At 43.2% G+C, this 20,764-nt stretch overlaps 1 protein-coding gene across 47 annotated transcripts in view; it reads left to right on the top strand.

Moving 5' to 3' along the window:
• Positions 1-20,335, top strand: part of STAU2 (staufen double-stranded RNA binding protein 2) — a 229,465-nt gene extending 209,130 nt beyond the window's left edge. For 25 of the 47 annotated variants that reach the window (XM_081070396.1, XM_081070412.1, XM_081070394.1 and 22 more), the window contains 2 exons: positions 17,638-17,726; positions 18,861-20,335. In XM_081070396.1, coding sequence (XP_080926522.1) covers positions 17,638-17,726; positions 18,861-18,954 — 183 coding nt within the window. In that variant the 3' untranslated portion in view covers positions 18,955-20,335. The remainder of the gene's footprint in view (positions 1-17,637; positions 17,727-18,860) is intronic. The other 22 variants (XM_081070418.1, XM_081070402.1, XM_081070388.1 and 19 more) reach the window with 1 other exon arrangement.
• Positions 20,336-20,764: the final 429 nt, after the last annotated feature.

The raw sequence follows: 20,764 nt of genomic DNA, 5'->3' as shown, positions 1-20,764 counted from the left end.
GGAGCTGAGTGTCGTCATGGAGCTAGGTGTCCTCATGTCACTGGGTGCGGTCATGTCAGTGGAGTATGAAGGCTTTCGGTCCTCGCTCATAAACTCTTCCCCTGCATGATCTTCCATTTTATTTTCCCATCCATGGGCTGAATGGAGAGATCTGTAATGCTTCCCCAAAGAGGGCAGAGTCACAAGATGCAAGGAGTCTGGGACCCTGATTGACCAGGGTCCATTGCCCAAGAACACCCAGTTGGGCTTTCCATGAGCAATGAGATTCCGGGGTGTTTGGGTAGCAGTTAGCTGACCTTGACTATCATTCAAGGCACAGAAATCACAAGTCACTCCCCCCAGGTAAAGAAAGACTCCAGAGAGGAGGTGCCTGTTGTCCATCATCCCACATTGCATCTCAGATACTGTAAGTACCACTTACTTTTACAGAGCAGGGTATTGCCATGTTACTTTTGATGCTTATATTCATTTCCTAATTTTGCTCTTTTGAAATATTATTTACCCTTATTTGGCTAACAGTACTAGCTACACAAAGGGCTATTAGTTGCATGCGATCAAATTCTGAACAGCTTATTGCTTTTAACACCCCACCCACTTTCAGCAAATTCTTCGAGCCTTTTGATAACTTAATTCAAATCCTTTCCACATATTTATCCAAAAGGCAGCTTTTAAATTCTGGCATGGTCACCCACTCTTCCGTCTGGGCTTTGATACCACCAGGTGCTAGAGGGAAAACATTCGCAATATGCCTACAATCTATTTCAATATATAACTCTATCCAATTGAATGTCAGGTATTTCTAAAGAATGCTGTTGGTTGATATGATGTCCCATGCCCAAGTTAAGGTTTTGATCTGAAATTGCATATTGGAATGCTTCATGTTGCAATTTACCCCAAATTTATAAATCTATCACAGATTCTCTCTCTTATCTACCTTGCCTCCTTAGAAGATTAACCAGTAAGACTGGAGTTTAATATGCTATCTTTAGAAGGAAAAGGAGAAAAATATTCTGGTTTTGAAAGGGAATGTCCCCTCAGGCAAAAAAAAAAAAAAAAATCCTCGGTTGGGAACTGCCAGTTGTCATGCTTACAGCTTAAAATGGATTAGGATTCCATCTCTGATCGTCACATAAATTCTTATAATTTACATCTTCATCTGTAGCCAAGCAATTAGAAAAAAACAAAAAACTATGCCTGGCTATATTAGAATGTGTCAACCCTCTTAGAACACTAGCAGTTTCTTAAAACAACTTAGGAGAAATTTTTACTTAAGTATTTAGCAGACCTAAAACATATCCCCAAAAGTAAACTAAATTTCTTACGATTTGGGGGTGGAGGTAGGGAAAGGGGACCCTTTGTGATCATAATTATTTAGACACAAAATAATTCTCTTTGATTATATTGTCTTTATGAAGGTGTTTTTTTAAGAAACTAGGGATACTAGGTTTTTTTTGAGGTGATTATTTAACTATAGATTTTAAAATTTACTTTTAATGAAGTTTCTAAAACTTACCAAATGCAGTGTGGTATTATTCGTGATGTGCTCCATGGTAATGAGAAAAAGAAGATACAGTTCACTTCTTGAACTTTACAGTGACTTTGAATTTCTGTTAGTTTAAAAATATTAAAACTTTCTAGAAAAAAATTAAAGTTAATTCCAATAAAATTTCTTCCAAAATTGCAGTACTGTAATTGGCATAAAATAAGTTTACAACTTATATTTAAGTTTACAACTTATTTGTAAGAGAACACCCACATTGGACCCTATCATGATACCATGTTTCCCCGAAAATAAGACCTAGCCGGATGGACAATCAGCTCTAATGCGTCTTTTGGAGCAAAAATTAATATAAGACCCAGTATTATATTATATTGCATTGTATTATTATATTATATTATATTATTTTATATTATTTTATATTGTATTATATTGTATTATATTATTATATTATATTGTATTGTATTTATATTATATTATATTATATTATATTATATTATATTATATTATATTATAGACTTATATTGATTTTTGCTCCAAAAGATGCATTAGAGCTGATTGTCTGGCTTGGTCTTATTTTCAGGGAAACGTGGTATTTAACTTTCTTCATTTGAAAAACCATTTAGCTACTTACTCCAGCTGAATAATCAGTCTTTAAACATCAAACCAATGGTTACTTCTGGGTTTCAAAAATGGGAGAAAATGATCTACTCCCTAATTTCCATAGGGAACTTCTGAAAATTAATAAAGCTATATACCGGGGGGGTGCCAAAAAATGTATACACATGATTTGTATTTATTTTGTTATCGGTATATATTGAGTATTACAATTTTAATACAGTTTTTTCCTTCCTTAAAATGTGTGTACATTTTTTGGGCACCTTTTATATATATGAGGTGGCTGTATATCATTGAACTTGGTCACTGTTTTTAACCATTCATTCATTCTTTTAATCATTCAGTTAATAAGTGTTTAGTGAGCCTGTATTATTCTGCGTGTTGGGTGGTTAGCAATGGACAGACCAGACACATCTCATCTCTTCCCTCATGGAACTGACGTCCTAATGGGGGACATGCACAATAAACAAGTAAATGGGTAAATATATAATAAAATTTTAGGGACAGTAAGCATTAAAAATTAGGTAGTGTGAGGAGAGGCCAGGCCAGCAGTGGGGTGGTTCCACTTCTTTATGTCCAGTGGTGGTGACAAGGGGTGACAATTGAGTAGTGAAGTGGATGAAGTGAGGGAGCCAGCCATGTGAAGAACTGGGAGAAGCGTCCCAGGTTTAGGGAAAAGCAGATGAAAGTCCTTGAGACAGGAATGAACTCAGGGTCTGTGAAGAGCAAAGAGACTTGGGGGAGTGTGGAAGTGGTGAGCTGGAGCTGTACACGGAGTAACATCACGATAGGGCTTCAGGGCCCAATCAGAAATGGGGGTTTTGCTCCAAGAGCAACAAGAAACCACTGCAGGGTTTTGAGCAGGGTCGTGGCCTGTTCTCATTTACATCTCACGCCTGTCTCTCAGGATATATTCAGAGGAGAGGCTTTAGGTGGGCAGAGGTAGACACAGGGAAATGAGTTAGGAAGGTACAGCATGAATCTTGGTAAGAGGTGATGGGAACTTGGGCTAGGATGGTCGCAGAGCAGGTGGTTAGTAGTTAGATTCTGGATGCATTTCAAAGAAGACCCATCAGAACCCCCTTCGTCATATGAGTGAACTCGGGGGCGGAAGGTGGGCGTTGGGGCCATCGGTATTTGTAAGGGATTTAAGCCGTAGAGGCCTCAAAGAAATCATCTAGGGAGAGAATATTCATAGGGAACATGAAAGGTCCAAAGATGAACTTAAAAGTCAGGATGAAGGAAAGCCAGCATCAGAGATTGAGAAGAGGTGCCCAGTGACATAAGAGGAAAAGCAAGAGGCCTGGAGGTCCCAGAAACCAAGGGACATCTAGCCTTGTAATATTGGGAAAAAATATGAAATGGCTGATTAACAAACATTCATTCATAGTTTCTGATTAGCCCAGTGAGTAACTCGTCCCATCCTATCTGGGTTCCAGCCTTGAGAGTGAGTCTAAATTAGCCTAGCTCCAAATCTTGGCCCCACTTAAATAGTCTCCCTGTTGAGGTCATTCGTGCCTGCTGTACGTCCAGTTGGGGTCGCCAGACCCATGCCTACCCAAACAAGTCCGTCAGCCTTTGCTGCCAGCTTTGCACCTTCTCGGTTCCCACCCCTTTCACTCCCCTAAAGACCACAGCTCAGGGCAGCATAAGAGGAAGTAAGGGCATGGGTCAAAGGGGGAAGCCCATACTCTTAGCGCCTGCACCGAGACCTGTTCTTACAGGTGCCAAGCCTTGCTTGGTCTGGCTCACGCTATTTCTTGAGCACTTGAATGGTACGTCCTGTTTCTGGATTAAGAGGTGGTACAATATACAGCAAGACCTCAAAGAATGGTCTTTCATTCAGCATCGTTTCATTGTAACGTTGATGACGGGCCGTAGGAACTTAATTCTGCTTTCATCTATTAGCCTGTGGTAAAATCCACTTTGTTATAAGTCATTTCGCTGAAGTCACCAAACTATCGATGGTGTCAAGTGAGAACTTATTGTAGTAGTTACGAACTTGGCTCCCCAGCCAGGTGGTCTCGGTCCAAATTCCAGCTCTCCCAGGAACACGCTTTGTGGCCTTGCATAAATTACTCCATTCATCTCCCTGTATCCTCATTTTAACAAGCCCCCTTGTGGGGACGGTGAATATCAAATGAGGTAGGAATGTAACATTCTTACAACACAGGGAGCGTCGTCAGCACAAGGTGCCATGCCGTTTACTAGTGGAGGTGTTTTACTTGCCCAAGGTCACACGGCTAATAAGAGGTGGGGCCAGTCCTTGAGCCCAGGTTTGTGGGGCTGCACATCCCGGGCTCTTAACCCCTTTACTGTCCTGCCTCGGGGCAGTAAGCAGGGCGCAGGAGCCAGCGCCAGTGAAGGATGTTTCCCCCCAGAGTCTGTTGTTACACATCTTCACACAGCAGACACTTGTAGGACACGTCCACCAGTGAACCCCTAGAGTAGAGGGCTGTACTGATTCTGGTGAGGCACGTGACCCATGGTGAAGCTCAGGTCCAAATTCTCACCCCTGTCAGGGAGAACTTAGCTTTCACCTGCAAACCATGCTTATCACACGTTCTCAATGCCACCTCTCCAACAGCCCGTCTCATCCTGCAAATGTGCTCGTGTTCTTGCTCTGTGAGGCCTGACTCGCGAGAGCCTGAGAGACAAGAGGGCCTTCACAGCCAGCTGCCTGCCAGCATCACCTCCCACCTGACAGATGGCCCAGGCGATGCCGTCCCCCAGTGTAACCTCCGTGTCCAGTATGCTCTCCCTGGACACAAGATTCCTTCCTGTTCTGAGACCAAATCCATTTGCCTGTGGCTTCTATCCCTTGGCCTTGGCTCAGCCTTTCCCAGAGCAAGGTGCTTCTTTCTAAAAGCAGCTTTAAAATTGCCTAGGACACTTATCATGCCCCCTCACCAACTCCCCACTTACCTCCCAGCCCCAGCCATTCTGAATTGCTTTGCACAGGCATCTCGCTCTGCCAAGAACACCTTCCTCTCGCTGTTTGCCTCCCTAAGAAAGTCCTACTCAGCTTGCTGCACCCCAAATGCTGCTTTCCGTGACACTCTGTTTTCTCCAGGGAGACCTGAGAGCCTTTTTTCAGTGCTACTGTTGTATATTCTTTACAGCAATCATCTGGTTCCACTGGCACTGTTTGCATGCTTTTCCCTCTGCAGGCAGACACGCTGTGAAAGGCAGGGACTGTGGAGCTTAGCCTTCGTTTTCCTGGTGCCTAGTGTGCTGCCTGGTTCTCAATGAATGTTTGAGGAATGAATGAATGATGATACCCAGGTGTGAGTCAGACCAGGACCCTCCTTCTAGGAAAGAACGACAGATTGTCACAAGTGTTATGAGGAAAATGAACAAGGTTATGTGATTTGTTGGGGGTGCGGGGCCTAGATGGGGTCATCAGGGGTGGCCTCCCTGGGGCTAATTGGAGAGGCATGACTAGAGGGACCGACCACATGAATCTCTGAGGTAAGAAAGAGCTGGTCATGGTCAAAGAACAGGAAGGAGCCCAGCATAGAGTGTAATGAGTGAAGAGGACAGTGGTGCCTGGGTCCCTAACGGTAGAGGAATGTCTGCGAAGGAGTTAGGCAATGAGTGACTTGACCTTCATGTAAAGCCTGCTTTGGGAGGGGTGGGGAGCTCTTCTGTTCTTGTCTGATGTGTTCTGCGGGGAGCCACCAACGGCATCTGAAGGGCCACCGAGCATAGTTGGCCCCATTTCTACCAGGCCCCCAGCCTCCCCTTTCCTGGACATCACTCAGGCCCTGGTGTCTCTTTGTCAGGCCCAACATCAGCCAGGTCTCAGAAAAGAATCTGGTGTCACACGTTTACACCTCAGTGTGACTTTCAGTGCCCTGTTAAAGGAATGGCAGTTTAACATAACACAAAGGTATTATCTTGCAGTTCTGTAGTCAGAAGTCAGACACATGGTCTCCCTGGGCTAAAAGCATGGCCCCTCTCTCCATATTCAAAGCCAGTAATGTCACACCCCTCTGACCCTTCTTCCATCCTCATGTCTGAATTTCTGATCAGAGTTGGGGGAGGTGCTGTGATTTTAAGGACTCACGTGATTAGATTGGACTCACAGGGTAATCCAGGCTAATCGTCCCTCCTCAAGGTCCTTAATTTAATCTCAAAGTCTCTTGTAAAGTAGCATTCACAGACATGGGATTAGGACACGGACATCTTTGGGAGCCATTATTCTGCCTACCATAGGACTAGTAGATCTCAAAAGATCAATCAAATACAGTGCGAAAACTGGTAGGGTATAGATTTGAAAACCAACCTTAAAAGAGATCTTTGAGACTATCAGGGAAATTTTAACATGACCTGGGTATTTAGATGATAGAAAGGATTTATTGTTAATTTTGTTAGGTGTGATAATGGCATGTACCTTTATCTGATAATTGTTTGACAATACTACAGGAAAAACATGAAGATACATAAAATAAGATTGGCAAAATACTGATAATTCTTGATCTGAGTGATAGATATATGGGGGTTCAGTATACCTTTCTTTGTACTTTTGTGAATGTTTGGAACTTTTATTTTAAAATATGTGTGTGTGTGTGTGTGTGTGTGTGTGTGTGTGTGTGTGTGTACAAATCAGGTGTCTGTAAGAAGCTAAGGAGACATTTGAGATGAAGGTGAAGCTCTATTCTGGCCCCCTCCCCTACAATCTGGCCACAAGGACAGCCACCAAATTCCCCAAGAAAATCAGGCTTCTGCAGTAAGGCCTTCGAGCCACCTGCCTTTCCACCTAGGTCTTTATTGTAACACATCCTAAGATTCAGAATTAAACAGAACTTTATAGATTATTGTCTGACCATCATCCTGTTCCCAACCACCCACTCCCCTGCAATCCAAGAATACCTTAAATGCAGTCAAAGTTATGAAATAACTGTAATGTATGTTTTTACCAGTCACGTACTCAAACCCAAATGGAATTCCTAAATAGACTGTGTGCACAAGTTTAGCGGGAATGCTTCTCATTCTTTGGATCAAAGGATCAAGAAATCCCAAATGGACCTTTGGGGCAGTGGAGGGGAGGTCTGCAGAGGCAGAATTTAGCCCTGATAGCCTGCAGAGCCAGGCTCCCCTTGGGCCTGTTTCAGAATGTGCAAAGGCCCCCTTGCAGGGTCTTCCCAGGTGGGGTTTCCCAGGCACTTCCTGTGTAGACCTCATACTGATTTAGGGAGGGTAGAGCGCTGGTTGCTCAAAGGTGATGGAAGCCAAAGCCCAAATGACTAATGTTTCAAAAAGACAGTAACTATCATCTGTGTTCCTTGGAGGTAAACGGTGGAGCAGGAGAACCTTCTCGCACACAGATGCATACGACCCAGCCCTGCTTTCCCAGGATGGTTTATCCCGTGGCATATTGACCACAGAGCCTGTGGATGGAGACGTGAAAGGAGGAGAGAGAGCCTTGATGGAAAGAAGCCTTGGAGATGCCTGCAATGGGGGGAAAGCAAGCGAGGGCAGGATAGTGACTCAGAGAATAAAGAGAAAACAGAAGAAAGAAAGGTGTCTGTGAGCACTTGTCTTGTGTGCGGGGAGCTTCAGACGGAAGCTGATGGATAATGTATCAAGGAATATTCCTTGAAGACGTTCTGAAAACACACTGGGATGATTTCAGACAGGAAAATGGCTCCGCCAGCCACTGGTTGACCGACCACCTGGGAGTCAGAATGTAAACACGTCAAAGAGGATTCACCATTCAGGGAAGCAAATGGCAAGGGCTGTCAGAAATTCCTCGGTGGGAGAAAGTCCCTGAATCAGGAAAGTCCACCCTGAGAAGTCGGAAAGGCTCAGATGTCTCCCGCAGACCCAAGGTAGACCAGGGCAGAAGATCCATGTGGGCGGGGCTTCTGAAATGGGAGCTCGTTGATAACACTAACACCTGCCAGGTGTTCCTGAGGCTGGTGACGTCACACTGGCGGAAACAGGCTGTCATGAAGTAGAATGGAGCCAGCTAGTTGAATGCCAGGCCAAAGATACGGAATGTTATTCTGAGGCTGGGAGGAATGAACAACTTTTGATTAAGGAGGAAGCATAATGGTAGGGTTCTCTTAGGAAGAGGGATGGGTGAGCACTGTGCTAGGAAAAAAATTAATAGAAATATACAGGACACTGGACATAAATTAACGTGGAGATAAGAGTATAAATAATGTTATGACTGGATGTTGGGCTCCACACAGAAAGATGTGTAATAAAATCCCTCATTTATTAAACACCACTATGGTCCAGGCATTAACTCCCCAAACAATTGGATGTAGTAAGTGTTGTAGTCTCCGATTTGTGGATGATGAGAAAGAGGCTCAGGGATTTGAGGGAACTTGCATAAAGACATACAGCTGGTCTGCAGAATAGCTGGCATTTAAATCTAGGCCTGACAGACTCCAAACACCATGCCCTTTCCCCTTCCTTGTCCAGCTAACAAGAGAGCGTATTAGTTTTCTCTTGCTGCTATAACAAATTACCAGATTTGGTGGCTTAACACACAGCACTAATGGATTATCTTAAAGTTCTGTAGGTCAGAAGTCACACAGCAGGCTCACTGGACTAAAATCAAGGTGTCAGCAATTCTTTTGGGAGGGCTCTTGGGGTGACTTGGTCTCCTTGTCTTTTTTAGCTTCTAGAGGCCACTCACGTTCCATGGCTTGTGTCCCCCTTCCTTCATCTTCAAAACTAACAGTGTTGCATTTCTTTGACCGTTTGTTCCTGATCACATCTTTCTGACCAAAGCCAGGAGAGTGCCTCTGATTTGAAGGTGTGATTAGATTGAACCCATTTCGCTAATCTAGGATCATGTCTCCATCTTAACATTCATACCTCCATCCCATCTGCAGAATCGCTGTTGTCACGTGAGGCAACGTGTTCAAATGCTGGAAATTAGAATATGGACACCGCCTGGGGGCATTATCCTGCCAAGCACAGAGTGATGCTTGCTTTGTACCGACCCCATGTTTGGGTAAACATGTTTTGCTGAATCAAAAGTAATTAAATAGAGGACAACAAGGGAATTGAAAAAGGAACAATGTTGGTAACACAGAAAAGCATGGTTGGAGGAAGAAATGGCAGCACGGATGCCACTGCCCAAGTTTGCTCCAAATACACTGAAAACATTGCTTAGCACAGTTAATCCTGCTTTAAATTCAGCTCTGTATTATTGTCAGGGCTGCCAGCTACATGGATTACCCAACCTAAGAGCCTGACCGCAGAAAGAAAGGTGATGGCTCAGTCTGTAGGTTACGTGTCCAATTTTGCACTAATTCCCCACATTCTGGAGTCAAAATTCCTGTCCTTTGCTTTAGTAGACTGCATAAAACCCGCGTGTCTTCCGGCCACCACCCCCCTTTTTTTTTCACAGTGAGTAGCCAGCACCATAGCAGGCTGACATCCCTTTGTTCCAACAGTAAGCCGTTTTAGAAAGCACCAATTTTATGGAAATTACCTGAACCAACAGGATTATGTAAGCATAAATGGAAAGTGCAGGCTATAGTGAAATTATTAGAAAGCTGGCATCAAATGGTTTCATTAAAGCTCATTATAATCCTCTTTTCATTTTATTTTTAAAGTCCTATCTATCATTGATTCATCTCAAATGTAACAGACTGAAGATCCTACTGTAATGTGATAAAACTTAGAAATATAATTCTCTCTTTTTGGTTTCTCTTATTCTGTATAGAGACTTGGCATTTTGTTACAGACCTTTCAAAGCAAGAAAATGATACCTTAGAAACATTAAAATTCACATCCTTTGGGCAATAAGCCTTTGGGCTCCCTGAAGAACCTTCTGGTTTTCCAGTCATTTGAATAATTTAATATCAAATCAAGTCTCAGCGTTGGTTGGGATGAGAAGGTAGGAGAGTCTGCAGTTCGAAACTTACCACTTTCTCAATAAAAGAGAGTGATTTAATGAGCTGCATATACGACCATGGGTGTGAACTGAAATGAATCTAACAGATCTGCTCCCAGGAACTATTCCTCGGGAACAAGCACTTTAGGCAAAACAAAACAAACCCTGAGCACTTAAGAAAGAAGACCACACTCAGACATGTGTGGTTACCACTGACTTGAATGGGAAGAGCCTGTCTGTTTCTGGGACTCAGGCTATGAAATCGTTTGGGGAAAGTGTGAAATGGAAAAACGGGAAATAAAAGGATCCACTGGGCATCATGTTAAGAATTGTGTGTCTTAAGAGGATGAGTTTAAATTCAGATTTTGCTAATGAAGACCATGTTGTCTCTCAAAAAGGGACTTAATACAGCTACCCTGTCATTACAAACTATTTAATTCCTGAAAAAGGAAGTAGGAAGACCAGGCTCTGGTTTCAGCACAATTTGCTAATTGCTAATTGACAAGAGGAGAGACAGAAATCACAGAAATGGCTGGAAAGACTCACCTTCATTCTGTGATTCTGTGGGAACACACACACACACACACACGCGGACACGTGTGAACCAAGACCAACAAAGAGGCATGGAAAGGATCTCATTGGCATCATGTTTCTGGCATTGCTATAACTACACACAAAACAAGCAACACATGAAATGGTAGCGACATCTGTTCTAGAACCTGTGGGGCTTTACTCACAAAACAGTTGTAAAATCTTTTGAGGGACAAAAATATTTCCATGTATCTATGCAGATGCTCTCTTCTAAAGGACACACACACACACACACACACACACACACACACACACAGATACAAGTGTTGAGCTGAAAACAAAGGAAGAAGAAAAGGAAATATCATTCACGCCTTTAAAATACTTTAATTTTTCTCCTTTCAAACGAAGCTACATGTCTTGCCTTGGATATACCTTTTATTTTAAAATCCCAGAACAGGCAAATTGTCACAGAACTAAAGTTTAAGATTCCAGCTGGTAGGCTGTGGTAACATACCAGTAGATGCTGAGTGAGTTTGTTTTGATTTGGTAGGAAAACATTTTCTGCCCTTGGAAATGAAATCATTTAGTTGTCTATTTGTTTATGGCCAAAACTGTATGGAGAGTTCTGGGTACTCATGTTAGTGTATCTTTGAAATTCTCGAATGCACAGTGTGTGGGAAGTTGCACAACTTGGGTTTAAGCATCACTCAGGATGTTCCTCATTAAGGAACCCAGATTTACCTCTTTCCCACGACTCCCCAAGATTAGTTTACGTTGATCACACAGCAGATTGTCCCTGCTGAAAAGGGAGCTACAGGCAGTATCATCTTAGCTATTTCCCCTCCAGTAACAGACAGTGGAGAACTTGCTCCTTAATCAGACTTCACATATGAAGGTTATTTGATTTTCCCCTTACAAAGCATCCTGAGTTAATATTATGTGGCATATTTATAATCTGTTCTTCTTCTGTGTGTGTGTTTTTTAAGCAACTGGCTTCCAGCGAGTAACAATTTATTCAGTTTGTGTAGTTTAATCACGGAGATTTTGTTGGTTTTACCATCTTCTGGACAGATTGGGAGGTACAGAGTAAAACACTATTGTGGGCTTACATTTTAGTATTTGTTTGCAAAGCCACCCCCGTACACGGTGTTCTTTGAAATGGTTGAGAACCGGGACTTGCTGAATGGAAAGTGGCTGTTTCAGGGCTACCTAATCCTGTTGTGGGCATTTTGCTGTAGGAAGGGAAGCAAAGCCATCTCATTCCATGGGGTTTTGTAATCTGGAATGTGTCCTTTCTGGGAAAGTAGTGAATGATGAATTGGAGGTGAGGGTGGGAGGAGAGCCCCCAATTCCTTAGCTGGGGCTGTCATAGTGGGGGAGGAAGTTGTGTTAGTACCTACCTACCTGTGAGAGGAGGTACCTGGTTGGCCGCCCCTGCTCAACGCTGCTTCCCTAAACACACTGGGCTTTTCGCTCTCCATAAATCACAGCCGAACTTGTTTATTTTTCAGTTTTTTCAATGACAGTTGACGTACAGTATTATATTGGTTTCAGGTGTACAACATAGTGATTAGACATTTATATAACTTATGAAGTGATCACCCCGATAAATCTAGTACCCACCGACACCATGCATTGTTATTACAATATTATTGACTCTATTCCCTATGATTCACAGCCAAACTCTTCATCTGCTTTCTCTGTCCCTCTCACCTTTGCACTCCCAGCACCTCGCTATGATGCCCCACATCCCACAAACTCTGAAGCTTGTGTCTCGCTCCTGTCAGCAACCGCAGGGTGGTGAGAGAAGAAAAACTCCAAAGAACAATCGAGAGGGGAAAGCTAGTCAGGGCAGTGAGACTCAGTACCATCAGAAGCTTAAGAAATGGAGAATCAAGTCACTGGGTAATTTCTAAGTGACAAAATAATTTTGGTAACATTTTCGTGTTAGCCCAAACCCAAACCACAAGTGTCACAGAAGTGCTGAATGAAGCCTCAGAAGTCAACCCAGGGTCTGCAGGAAGGCTGGAGACTGGAAACTGAGAGTGTGATCCTGCGAAATAATCAGTCCCCTTCTGGAAAACGGAGATAATTTTATGAGCTTACCTCAAGTAATTGTTGTGGAAGAGAGCTAATAGAATGAGCCTGGAAGTGTGATTTCGTAATAATGATATTGAAAGGACGTATGCTGACACTGGGCAGCCTGAATGCGAGTAGTGTTTCAGTATAGAGAAATAAAGAGCTGTGATCAGGAATGTGGGCTGGGTTCAAATCTCTACTCTGCCACTTGCTGGCTGTATGACCTGGAGGAGATGACTGAATTCCTGATGGGTAGGCGGACCTACCTGGCAGGCTGTGGTTAACATCTGCGTATCATGCACGTGAAGCGCCCGGTCTCACGACTGGCTGAGTTATGCTCATCAAATGTAGCTCTCACTGTTTACAGAGAAGATAAATCATCTTCATTGCCTTCTATAAATTAGCAAGAAGTCCTCTCATATTTATAAGCGATTGTAGTCAGGCTTATCAATAAGACGTGGGTTGAATTATCTCATCAAATAGATAAGGGAATGTGATTTGGAACCCTTTAAGCATACCTGCGGAGGGACGCAGCCAGGCAAGAATTCTGAAAATCCGTTCGTGGCATCGAGTGAAAGAGCACACCGCCATTCCAGCCTGAAGGACATTCTTTGAGTGATGACAGGCATTTTGACAGCACACCGGGACCTGCCTGACATGTTGATAAAATCATCCAGGAGGTTTTGCAAGATCTAAACCTGCTACCTGAGACCTAGCCTTTATCTCATATGTGCTTCTCTTTTCGGATGGAAGAAAGCAGGTGTCACCAGGTCGTGGACTCAGTGAGGCAAGACATTTAGTTCCTGGTATTCAGACAACCCTGGGAACCAAGTATGCAACCAGTGAAAACGGGCTACAATTAGCCTATAAATGAGCTTTGAAAGTCTTTTTGTTTTTGTTTTTTAATTTGGTTCCAGTTGTCATTTTGGCCTTTTAGGGAACAAAACAATATTCCCTAAATAAAACAAAATTTAGGGACTGCGAAGCTCTGGAGCTCTCAAGAGTCTCGTTCTGCAATCCCACACTGCAAATGTAAATTTCCAGGCTCTGAATAGCCTTCTGTAAGATTCCATTCGGGAAGAGATTGATAAAAATCAGCATTCCTGACAGTAATTTACATGTTAGTGGATCAGAACAATTTTTGAATATGCAAAGAACACTAAGTCCACTAGCCCACTCACGAAGTTGTGCTATCTAGAAAGGTCAGGTGTGGGGTGGCTGTCAGAGCTCAGCAGCGAGTGGGCCTGGCTCTGAGCTCCACACGTGTGTGTATGAGGTGGGACTCCAGAGCTCAGGTTCATGTAACAAGGCCACAAGGAATGTCCACTCCAGTCACCTGGGAAGGCGGCCCAGCCACCTCAGCATTTCAGGGCTTTTAAGGACCTCACAGGTCACTGAATTGAATCGAAATGAGAGTCCAATCTCTGCAAATTTCTTTTTTGGAGGGAGGAGAATTGTTCTAATCTGGGTCTTTGGAGGATAAATTTAATTTGTGAAAGAAACAAGCTTCACTCAAAGGCAAGTCTAGTGAGAAGGTAAATGATCAGGGTGCACAAATTAAAAGTAAGGCGAGGCCATAAAAGGACAGCACTGGATTGCTCAAATGATCCGCAGAGCGATTCAGAGAGGTAATTCCCAAGGCGCCCAGACAAGCGGACACTCCTTACACTGCTGGTGTGGGCACCACCTCTCTGAGGGCACAGAGAGAAAACTCATGTTCAAGTCTTTAAAAATGTGCATGTTCTTTGGCTCAGAAATCCAATTTCTAGGAGTTTATCCTAAGGAAATTATTGAGATGGTACACAGAGATTTAACTATTAGGAAAGTTGGTGCTGAGTGAATAATAGCTTAAAAACTGGGAGTGGCCTGAAGGTCCAACAGTAGCGACTGGCTAAACATAGAAGGGTACGTGAAATCAATGGGAGAGGGTACTGTCGTGCGAAATGGTGCTAATGAAATGTTTCTGTTGCTCTGAAAACTGCTCGTGTTCAATGAAAGGGCGGGGTATACAACAGTGTTAAGGTATCATCCGGGTTATAGCATGTCCAGATGGAGAGGGGATAGGAAAGGATTTGGAAAGGCGGATACCAAGTTAGAAATGGAGAGTGGGGTTGTGAATATTTACACTTTTATTGGTTGCCTACAGGTTATGATTATTCTGTAATGAAAAACTATTTTTATAACAAAAAGGTAATAAAAGGAAACAACAGACAGAGGAGAGAGAAGTCCTAATATCCTTAAAGAGGAATTATGATAAACTTATATTCATTTGTTAGAGTTGCCATAACAAAGTACCACAAAGTGAGTGACTTGATCAAGAGAAATTTATTGTCTCAGTTCTGGAGCCAGAAGTCCAAGATCAAGGTGTCGGCAGGGTTGGTTCCATCTGAGAGCTCCGTCCGAGGGAGAAATCTGTTCCATGCTGCTCTCCAGCTTCTGGTGGTTGGCTGGCGTCTTCAGCGTTCCTTGGCTTCTGTTGCATCACACCCATCTCTGCTTTCATCTTCACACAGTGTTCTCCCTGTGTCTGTGTCAAAATTTCCCCTTTTTATGGGGACATTGGTCATATTGGATCAGGGCCCTCCCTCCCCTAGTATGACTTCATCTTAATTCATTACATCTGCAATGACCCTATTTCCAAATAAGGCCACATGCTGAGGCCGTGGAGGTTAGGACTTCAACATGTGGATTTTGGGGGGACTCAATTCAGCCAATAACAGCACCCCAGGGAGAAAACCACACTGCTCCTACCTGTATGGTTTATTGAGGTCAGTGCTTACCTGCCACTGTCACCCGTGCCAGCTGCTGTCTAGTATGAGCGTGGACCAAGAGCAGGAGTAGTGGGGTGGGGCACCGACATCCCTGAGGACTCCAGGTCCAAAGAGATAATGCTGAAAACAGAGTGCGAGGATGTCCCCTCCCTGCCCAGCGTGCCCAGGCCAGGGCTGCAGACCTGGGTGGGCATTTAGATTGGCATATCTGAGCTAGGGAGACCAGTGTAAAAGATCTGAAAGGCAGAGTAGTCTAAAGTAAGAGAAAAGAACATGTTGTGACTTTTGGTTGAATATAGGATTTGTGATTTCAAAACACCAGGGGCACCAAAAAAATGTATACAAGTGGACACTTGGTCAATGTTGCTCAAGCAGGAGTTTGCCGTAATCAGAAGCGTCTGGATGCTGATGGTAACCACTTTGAGCACCTCTTGTAATTGCACAAGTCAAACGTGATTTGTATTCATCTTTTGTTATCCGTATTGAGTATTACAATTTAATTTTTTTTTCTTTCTTAAAATATGTATGTATTTTCTGGCACCTTCTGTAGAAAGACCAAGAGAGAATGGAGAAAAAAAATTACAATTACACAAAAATCTACACACAGATAGTTATCCCAGCTGTATTCATAATCACCAAAACTTGGAAGCAGATATCCCTGAATAGGTGAATGAATTAAAAAACGGTGGTACATCCATACAATGGGGTATTATTCAGCAGTTAAAAAGAGATGAGGTATCAAGACATGAAAAGACGTGGAAAAACCTTAAATGCACATGACTAAGTGGAAGAAGCCAATCTGAAAAGGTTACATACTGCATGATTCCAACTATTTGACATTCTGGAAAAGGCAACTGTAGAGGCTGTTAAAAAATTAGTGGTTGCCAGGGATTTGGGGAATAAGGAGGAGGGACGAACAGTGGCGCCCAGTGGAGCTGTTGTGTGTGACACATACGTGGTGAACACGGAACATCATGCATTTGCCAAAACCCATAGAATGTACAGCACGAAGAGGGAACTCCAATGTAAATGATGGCCTTCAGTTAATGATGATGAATCAATATTGGCTCGTCGGTTGTATCCTGCTAATGCAGAATGTTAGTAACAGGGGGACATTGTGTTGGGTGGCGGACAGGGTATAGGGGAACTCGGTACTACCTGCTCCATTTTTCTGAAAACCTAAAACTGCTCTCAAAAAATAAGTCTATTAACTTCAAACCTGAAAAAAAAAAGTCTATTACAAAAAAAGAAATGTAAAAGGGATCATGCACTCAGCTACCCAAAAGAGACCCTTGGCAGATAAAAGCCTGGGCAATTGCAAGAGTTAACTCGTTTTCAAAGGCAGTTGAAAAGATACAGATGACCAAAGTGTGACCCAGCGGGATCTCCAGGACTCAAACAACCCTGGCTGCTCACACCTCTCTCAGACTCAACAAAGCCCTTCTGATGGAGCTTAAAAGTAGTGGGGTGTGGGGGAGGGGACGAAGAACCAAATTCTTAGTCAAAGAAATAACAGTTTGGAACATGCACAAGAGTGTCAACAAGTTATGTAGATCTTATCAGCGTCGCATTTTTGGTGCCTCCCAGCTATCCAGCGAAGCTCCACCAGCCTGTCAACAGCCTTCAGCATCCCACGCGCGTCACAGGCATAGCAACACATTGGGAGGCTCTGCCATGGCCAAGCGCCTCCCTAGGGCCCCGAGGAGGGGGGCTTTCCTCTCTCCTCTGAGGATACCATCCCCTCAGTATGTACAGTGTCTTCAGTCCATTTCTCTGCTCACGTTCTGTGACTTGGTGGGGGCCCACTGTCTCTAAAACTGAACAACACCTTCGTGCTAATTTTTGGAAAGAGTACCCAACTTGGGAAAGTCTGCTATTCTCACCTGGGAAGGAAGAGAATGTGTAGTTTCAGTAACGTGAGGAGAAATCAGGCAAAGTCATTGTCAAAGTATGTTTATATGAGGCGTTTCTACATTTGCAGGTAAAACATTGTGATTTTTGACAAAATTATGGAGAAGGGATAAGGCAGGAGACTTGTGGAGATTCCTCTCTCCCCCATCACAGACCAGCAATAAAGCTCTCACCAAGTACACATTGGTCTGTGAAAATGCAGCCTTCCAAATGTAATTTTGCTAAGTGATGCGAAAGAACGTTTATGTAGACTAATGAGTTTGATAGTCTTTACTATATATCTCAGCTTTTTTTTACAGTTACATGTTTATTACATTAAAGTCTGTGACTGGATCTCCTTGTTAGTTTGTGTTTGTTTTCACTTTTAGGCAGCTTTAAGTGCCTTGAAACAATTTTCTGAGCAAGGACTGGATCCAATGGAAGGGACAATGAATATTGAAAAAGGTTCTCTTGAAAAGTGAGTAAATCTTCTGTCGCATTCTTACATTTATAATTTTGTCACTGTATGAAAAATAAGATACAGGTAGTAATAAGGTAAAACAAGTCAAGACAATATTATTTATATCTTACAAAATTACTCATAATACAATTAAATATAAACAAGTGAGAAACAGTATATGTGGTCATCTGCATTTCCTACAATATGCCTGTGAGAGTTTTAATCTACGAACTGATGATTATTTCTGCATTTTAATCTCTTTGTTGGAAATAGTTTCATGAGTTGTGTTGACTGTAGAGACTTGCAAAACAAACAAAAAGTTGTTGTTCACTTCACATGGTTGAGCGTTTTCTGGCTAAACCATTTTCTGAGGTAAAAAATTTCCTTCACAATTCCCGCTAAGTTGTGGGCCCAACAAAGAGAAAAGAGAAAGAAGTTGAGAGAGGCCTCCCCTCCCCTTGGCTGCATTTCATTTTTCACATTGTTATACGAAACACAAGCACACGTTGCCACAAAAGTGTGGCTCCCAAGGGCTGCAAGGGCAAAAATGCAGCTATAATAAGTGTTTCTGAGATTTAGCTCAGAGCTTTTTTAATGATATTGAACATAAGGTCTTATCTGAGACTGAATTTTAGGTCTCTCCAGAGACCCAATTTGTACTACAGAAATTGAAAGCAATTGTATTTACCTAGTGGAATCCAAACTCTTTCAGAGCAGTAATAATAGTAGGTGAGGTTTCAGAACACACACAAGAGATAACATTTTTAAAATGAAAAAAAAAAATAGATAACCCAGGGTGTGAAATCCAGATACGCCGACCCTACAGTTAAAGAAGCAACCCCCCCCCACCCCCGCCAAAGCAGCATTTGGTCGTTAATATTTAAAAGGTGAGAGCGTGAGAAGAAAACATTTGGTAAACAGACATGGCATTTTGAAGTTGTCTATAGATTGGCAACCATTTATAAGCTAATTTAATCAAAACCATTTCCACATGATCTCATCAGTAGACCATCTGAACATAAATATTGTTGTTTCACTTTAAAACGTCACTTTGGTGGTGACCTTTGAATCCTGTGTGCCATCTGCTAATAAACATGTCTGAAGACGTGCAAGCCTGGACCTTCAGCTCTTGTTAATGTATTAATCTTCCAGACAAGGCCAGCATCTGGGAGAGAAAGCGGACAATAACCAGACACACCCGGGCTCCATCCCTCAGGAGTGCAAGAAATCAAAGTCCGTCATCTAGCAGCTCCCAGAACCACGGCTGCCACCGCTTCCTTATAAACCTGTCAGCACGCATGAGGGTGTCTGTGTCCACGGAAATGAATGACTAATACCATTATTTGAGTCTTATGTGAAGACAACACTATTCTAACACAAGAGATAATATACATAGTACTGTTTACTCAACTGGGGAAAAAAATCAAACTTTGCACATTTCCCTTGGAACTTGAGATCAGATCATAACTCATTTGCCCAGAGGCAGCAGAAATCTGATCCTGCTACTGGAGCTTAAAATAACAATTAATGAAAAGTGTTAGAAACAGAGGTAACGATTTTTACATTGATTAATAGAGAAATCGGGTCTGGTTCTGTTCCGATTGTTTTGTCGTGGCGCTTGTGTTCAGTTATATTCTCTCTCTTCCTCTCTCGTTTGAAATAATGCTTGACGAGTCGAAAATTAACCAATGACGTGCTGTGGAATGTGGTTGTTGTCTTCATATAGAGTCACAGTTTCTCTTTTTATGCAGGTATTTGTAACCTTCATCCTATATCAATATGAATAACTAAGGCGCACTACTCAAAGATGTATGCAAACGAACATGGTTTAAATCAGGTCAGACATTTAATTAAAACTATGAAATAATGTTAGGAACAACTAGTTTCAATATACTCCAGGAATTTAAAAAGAAAAAAAAAAATCCCTTGTGGGCCTTGAGCTCCATAATACTCTTAACCACCAAGGAGGCGTCTTGCCTCCACAAACCATTTCTCTGGGTTCCACGTTCCGCTGTGGAAATCGCACCCACCGCCATTTGTGTCTTGTGGCTCCTCACTGTTTGCATTGAGAGTGTTTTTAATAACTGCCTCTGGACTTGGGACAGTGAGTAGGATCGAAATAATGTCCCTGGCGGGGAAAGGAGAATCCGGCCAGCTTGTAGCCAGCCACGCTGGGGACCAGCATGTTGGAATCCAGTGTGTAGCAAATGCAGTAAAAATTTGGTCAGTTGCTGTGTGAAGTGTTGTTATTGTCCTGTCATTCCCTCGCTCTCATCTCTTAAGAGTCACCTCACTGAAACCCATCCCAGAGGCCACCACCCGGCCTCGTCATCCTCGCACCAGTGACATTAGAGGATGTCCCTGCCACCTGCCGTATCTGCGAAACTGCAGAGCTGCCTCCCCGGTGACTGGGAGCCGGGTTCCTGACCAGCCCACGTCATCTCATTGTTCGGGTTTTCTCCTTATTGATTTGCAAACGTTGTGCAATGAGAAAACGCTAGATGGTCTAACTGCCGGACCCAACATGACAATAGGAACAGAATTAAGATTTCACAAGCAAAACCACCACAAATCATGATCTGGCTGACTCACACGCGACAGAAGAATAAACAAACAGCAACATAAGGAAATAACTCCAGGGTTGTTTTTAATGATTGCCATGTGGGGAAGTCCGCCGGTACGGGGAGGGCCGGTGCCCTTGGAGGAAATAGTTTTGGTTACATAAAGCCGGGTCCTTGTGGAAATAACAGCATGTTGGTAAAGTTGGGGTTCACAAAGGTCAGCCAGCTTGAGCAGGAGGTCCTGCTGTCTGACACAGGGGCGCAGAGGGCCCTCATTCATTCCCTGGGGAGGGGACAGGCCCGGCCTCAGGTGGGTGTGGACCCGGCCTGTAGGCAGCCTACTCAGGCAGGCTCATTAAAGTCACCAAAGGCAATAAACATCGACCACCTCCCACAGTCTAAACAACACGAAGGCCGACAAGGCTGTGGGAGAAGGATGAGCATAGGGAACAAACAAAGCTAACCAGTTCTCACCCTAGTGTCCAAGGCATTGAA

Source organism: Rhinolophus hipposideros (genome assembly GCF_964194185.1).
Source record: "Rhinolophus hipposideros genome assembly, chromosome: 13".
Classification (NCBI taxonomy): Eukaryota; Metazoa; Chordata; class Mammalia; order Chiroptera; family Rhinolophidae; genus Rhinolophus; species Rhinolophus hipposideros.
The sequence above is the reverse complement of the archived record's forward strand: the minus strand, read 5'-3'. Positions and strand labels throughout refer to the sequence as shown.